The sequence below is a fragment of the Pygoscelis adeliae genome, unplaced genomic scaffold (genome assembly GCF_000699105.1).
Source record: "Pygoscelis adeliae isolate BGI_AS28 unplaced genomic scaffold, ASM69910v1 Scaffold77, whole genome shotgun sequence".
Classification (NCBI taxonomy): Eukaryota; Metazoa; Chordata; class Aves; order Sphenisciformes; family Spheniscidae; genus Pygoscelis; species Pygoscelis adeliae.
Genome location: NW_008825216.1, coordinates 7,131,082 through 7,137,081, shown reverse-complemented (window position 1 = coordinate 7,137,081; position 6,000 = coordinate 7,131,082). Strand labels below are relative to the sequence as shown.

The window sequence follows — 6,000 nt, the reverse complement described above, 5'->3', positions numbered from 1 at the left end:
ACATTCTAGCTCATCAGAATAACATCTGATTAGTCCTGTGTGTGATGGCTTTCTGTGTAAATTCTTCCATGCAAGCTTAACCTTAATGGAAGGTCAAAGTCCTCCTCTTCTGGACAAAGAAGGAGGTCACAATTTGAAGCAGGCAGCTCTGGGCTTGCCCTGGAACAGTCACGAAGGACTGTTTTGCTTCAGTGGGACAGCACAAGGTGAACTAATCTGTTAAAGATAGGTTAAATACAGAAGTTATACAGAGTTGTCATTTTGAATGTATCTTCTGGTACTGTCCTAAATAACTCAATAATATGGATAAGGAGGACTTAGGTTTTCCGTACATTTCAGTGCTAGGGTTGAATGCTTTTTGTTGGCATTGGGATGAGAGTAGGGTTTGTTCTGTAAATGTACCTTCTGCTTCATTCCTTGGCAGAAAAGTGATGAAATAAATATTGAAAAAATGAATGGTGTTTTAATAAAGCAGATTAACTGAGACAGACTAGCTGGTTAGAGTGCTCTCTAAGGCAGACTGTAGCATGTTGATATTTAAACAACATTGCATTTGTCTGAAATGTACATGGGAATATGACTTTACATATTATAGCCTGCATGTGTGGATATATATAGAGACGTGTGTGTATATATACACACACGTACATACACACACACACACACACACGTACGTATTACTATTGTCTAACTCATTTTCCCATTGTAGACAAGCCCGGAGGGAACAAAATATTCCTAGCTCAGAGATTTCCACATCTGCCCTTCAGGCAGCTATCAGACAGAAACAGCATGGCTACATAAATCACTGTAAATCAGCACATTTTTCAACAGCACAAAGCCCTAAGCACAGAGCCACTTTAGAGCGTGCTGCTCCATGGTTTGTTCTCAGACCTCCCATGCCAGCAGCAGGGAAGTCAGACCATTCTATTCAACATCTTACAGTAACCAGATGCAGGATAAAGAAATTGCCTTTCAAAGCTATAGTCTGCGCTAGACTTTTCCAAGCAAAACAGTGATGTCTAGCATCCATCTTTTCTCTTCTGCTCATTTTTCAGGCCTTTTTGGCCTTCAGCCCCCCAAGATGAGGTGTTCTCCTGTTTTGCAAGCAGGTGTTGGGTTGACGGTTGGACTCGATGATCTTGGAGGTCTCTTCCAACCTTAATGATTCTATGATTCTATGATTCATTTTAGGTTCTGAAGCAGTAGTTTTCACTTGTTCAGAGGGAAAATCTGTAGATCAGTTATAAGGGGTCCACAAAAATTAACAGAATAAAAACCTGTTGTCAGTATGTTTAAATACCTAGTGTCAGTGGAGGGTGTATAGGTCCAGTGGAAATTGAAGGGGTCTATAAATTGAAGAAAGGTTGAAAACCTCTGGTGGACAATCCAAATCCATGAACTTGAAGGTCTGTCTTTTTCCTAGTACACAGACTCCAACCTGATCTCATAGAAGAGAATGGAGTTTCTCTCCACAGACAGAAAAGAAGCAGTTTCTGGGTCTTCAGCTGTAGTAGGAAAACTTACATTAGGGCAAAGTAAAAATAGGTTTAGCATAGTTATGAGTTAGGCTTTGTGTGCAGCCTGTTTGTGTTAAGGATGTCTCTACAAGACTGCAAGTAAACTTTCTTAGAGTTAAGCTGGCCCAAATAAAAAAAATAATAAAAAAAAAAGAAGTTGGGGAACACTCCCCTGCTTTGTTCAGATTAATCAGACAGTGGCCTGTGACCAAAGACAACCCACAGCTGTGCACTATATTGTGAAATGTAGAGTCGAGTGTTTCCCGTTACTGTTTAAAAGGCTGTGAGCCAGATTCAATAACTAATCCTTACGCCTCAGCCTAAGTGCATCTGTTGTCAGCTTTTCCTCCAATGGAGAGAGGTGCCTGTGCTCCCCGTGACTGTAACACTGGTCTCGACTCTTCTGCTTTCTTGCACTGGCAGTTTGGCTTGTAGTTGTATCCAGTTGTTGACTCTCTGGCCATGCACCATTTTTCTCCCACTATACTCTGTGATCTGCGTCGGTGGAAAGAGAGTTGCTCTGTGCTATAGACGGTGGGATCACAGATTTGTGCACTGGAAAGGTACTAATGTGCACGTGACTCAGTTTCATCTGAAGACCTTTTCTGCCCTAGTGGTGATGTGGAGGCAGGAGGTAGACCAGAGGGAATGCCACTGAATCCCTGCATGAGTGGATAGTGTAAGGTAAAGAGAAGATATGTGTTATGCCCGCAGTGAACAAGTTTATGGACATGTTATCTTGATAAATGGTTTAATAGCGCAGTAAAGAAACCATCGAATGCCTACTCTTGAGGTATTGGAAAAACTTTCTCATGGACTGCAACGTGTTGCTTGTGGTTGAGGAAATAAGCATCCTGACTGTCCACAGCCCAGATGTGGGACCAGTGACAAGAACAAAGCTGAAAGATAAAGCAGAGCAGAAAACAGAGCAGAAAACAGAGTAGAAATAATTTTCCCCAGTGTAAGCCAGGTTTCAGGTATCTACTACTTCGTATGCTGACAATTCTAGTGTTACCAAACTCCAGTAACAGAGGGATGAAAGATCACTGGGACTGCTGACGCTACAGGGGGACACATTTCAACCAGCATTAAGAGCCTTTGGTGTGTGAGACAGTGAAGGAAAATACTGGAATTCTGTGATGCGTGAAACACATGACAGTAAATAATATTTTATCAATGCTTATATTTGTCAAGTGGGTACCTGCAGTTTATAGTGACTTTTGGTTTTATTAACTGAGGTAAACTTAATAGTCAAGATTATTTCTGATATAGTCCCATTAGCATTCCTTATTCTCAGAAATACTACATGAGAATTTAAAGCAGTGCCTAGTATAGAATAGTAGGCCCCTTGGAAATTGGTTGTTGTAAAATATAATGCTTTGGAAAGGCTGAAATAAATTGAAGGCTGTAAAATTTTTTTATTATATTAAAATGTAAAGCAGAAGATAAAGCAACTCCAGTTGAGGATTCATACCTGTTAATCTGTAACATAAACTCAAATTTGTAGTTGAAAACAATTTTCTGAAACTTGACTAGGCTGGTTTCTGTGTTATTAGAGACAGGAATACTTCCCTGTCAGAAGTGGTTTGCTTTTTAATAGGGTTTAACCATAATTCTCCAGTTTTTGCTGGTTGTTCAAAATAATTCCACCTCAGGTTGGTCAACTATTGCTGGCTTCATCTCAGTTGCTACCAGCATTCAACAAAAATGCTGTAAGCTTGTCTTTCAGTGAATCACATGTTTGTACAATAACAGATTTGTTTGTGAAATGAACTTAAAGACAGAAATAGATGAGCCTGTATTCAGGGTGAGTCACCTTCTGGTCCATCTAGAACCATCTTTCTCTCTCTCTAAACTGTCCTATTTTAATCAAAAGGAATATTTTCACAGGAAAGTACAGCTCTAAGATGTACATCGGTATGATCCCAGTTTTTGTCACTGACTCTGCTTGTTCCTGTTTAAACAAATATCAAATCCCATGAGAAATCCCATAGCCCTTGCTTATTTCAGTATTTTTATTAGTTTTGACATATTTATCAATTCCGTTGGCTACATGTGAGTAAGCAATGCAGGTTTGGACTTGTATCATCTTACGCTGCTGTAGTGAAGATGACAATGGAGTATTTTCCACATGTCAATCACATACTTTCTATCTTTTTTTTATAAGTACATTTGCTAGTCTCTCTTGTACGGTATCTTTTCTTGCAGTTGCTTGCCTTTTTGTCCTTCCTGCTCTTAAATCCCTCAGTTACGCTAACTTGGTGGAAATTGTTTAAATGTACAACCCAAATTCTCCAGTGAGGTTTGGCTAACCAACAAGCTATTCAAGTGGTTTTGTCTCCCGGGTATGTCTTCATCCTCTGCTTTTCCAGGTTGCTTGAATATCCTTGAACCCATAATTTACCCTAATCCCCTCTAAGGCTTTGAAATAATAAAATACTTAAATAAAACTCTTTGGATAAATGCCCTTTAAAATATAGCTTTATCTGTGAACTATCATGCTCTCAAGGGAGTGGATTTTGTTCATCAGACGATTAAGGGGATTTTCTGTCCACTGTGTTACTGTGGTTTGTCCACTGTGATCAGGCATACCCATCTTAACTCCTGCAACAACTCAAAACAGAAAAGATGAGGAAAGTCTGGGAGAAAAATGGGACAGAGGCTAGATTGTTGCTCCGTGTGATTTTTTTCTGATGCCTGGGTTCAGTTCCCTGATCTACCACATGATTTTCTGTGGGTCACGAAGCCTTCCTGTGCTTTTGAAAAATAATTCTCTGCTCAACAGGGATGTTGCTGAGGATAAATTAAGGGTGGCAAAGTGCCTAGCCATTACAGAGGGGTAGTCTTATACACACAGAAAGCCTGTACTCAGATCCTTACTTTACAAAATAGGAAGAGGGAGATCACTTGACTTGCCATCACCAAATCTCCAGGGGAAGTCTGAGGCAGAGCAGGGGACTGGGTCCAATTTTTCTGCCAGAGGCCCCATGTGGTCCGTTTTTCCTTGAAAAGTCCTTTTTATGGTCCAAGCTAGGCTTAAACCTGGAGCCCTGCAGATGCCTCCCAGGCAAGAAAGGGAGGCTTGGAGGACCTCACCGGGCCCCCCCACACTGCTGCTCATCAGGGCACCTGGTCAGGCCCTGGAGACCAACGTCATTTGGAGATTGGTAAGAGTCATGGAAGCCTGTCTTCATTACTGCTCATTTTGCAGGCAAAGGGAGATGACTTCAGTTTTTCTCCCTTCCCACTCAGGTCAGCTAATTATTAATTTCCGTCAGCAAAAAAGATCTGCAAAATAGCACTGGAGGGGTCGGGAAGGAACATCTCTTGCCCACTTCTGGAGCTCTATAGCTAAATTCCAGGAATAAAGGTTTGGGGTTTGTGTGTAATTTGTAAGTAATTTGCTTCTGAAGCTAATTATTGTTAAAAATGAAAAATTGCTCAAAAACATCGGGAAAAGGAAGCTTTCCTTTTTATGTTACTGTGCCACTAAAACATAAAAATTCTGGTCAAAATCCAATCCCATGACTATTATTTTAAAGTGATACTTTTAAGATTGTCTCTCCATTTTCAGGCATGATCTCCAGAAAGGCATCTGTATTTCCTCACATTAAGTGATAGGAAATGCAAATAGACCACAGTTTAAGTATGAAGGTTATGGAGATTTATGACTCTCTTTATAATTTTTTTTTTGTGTAATAAAATGCAGGGAAACTATATGTAGCAAATGTTTTCTGAATTTTTTAGCTTGTACTACTCTTTCCTGCTCAAATACTACTCTTTGTCCTCTTTTTTTGCTTGAAATTTTCCTCCCAGTAGTCTCAGTTTCTAATCTGAAGTTCAAAATTTTCTGTACCTGAGGTTTATGAGGATGAAGTAGCATCAAGAAAACCAGTGCTTCAGCCGAAGACCTTTTCTCAGGTGCCTCCTAATGCTTAGGAGAATGATTATCTCCTGGTAGCTACATGCCTTGCTTAATTTTGTGCTTATTCAGAAACAGCAAAATGATAGAGAAATTTGTCTGAGGACTGAGTTCACTTCCTCCCTAGTCCCCGCTTTTCAGGAGCTCAGAAGATAAAGTACTATCTTTGGTTTTGGCTGGCATGCAGCGGCATCAGAACCAATTAGTTTTTTGGCAGCGTGTTTCAGGGGGAGCAGCTCCTGCTTTTCACAGTGCCAAGGACGATGCCAAACTCATCAGCTGTGCCTGCAGTCTTGGGGGTGAAGGGATGAACAGTTAGACCAGGTTCAGTGTGGCTTCGTGGCAGAACTAGAAAGGGGAGCATCTGTTGAAATGCATAATGGGAACAACCTTAATTACTTTTGTCAGCCTATACCCACGCACTGTATTCTGGAGGAGATGAGATTGTATTTCTGATAAAGGGAGAATGTGTGGTGCAATGAGCAGAACTGACAGGGTTTGAGTAGCAGGGGCCTTGCAGGGCTCTCCAGTGTGAGAGAAGGACATGAACTGCCCTGTGCC

At 40.8% G+C, this 6,000-nt stretch overlaps 1 protein-coding gene across 1 annotated transcript in view; it reads left to right on the top strand.

Moving 5' to 3' along the window:
• SMOC2 (SPARC related modular calcium binding 2) overlaps positions 1–6,000 on the top strand; it is a 124,450-nt gene that overhangs the window by 14,129 nt on the left and 104,321 nt on the right. The window contains exon 4 of the mRNA XM_009329252.1: positions 4,552–4,684. Within this exon, the coding sequence (XP_009327527.1) occupies positions 4,552–4,684 (133 nt within the window). The remainder of the gene's footprint in view (positions 1–4,551; positions 4,685–6,000) is intronic.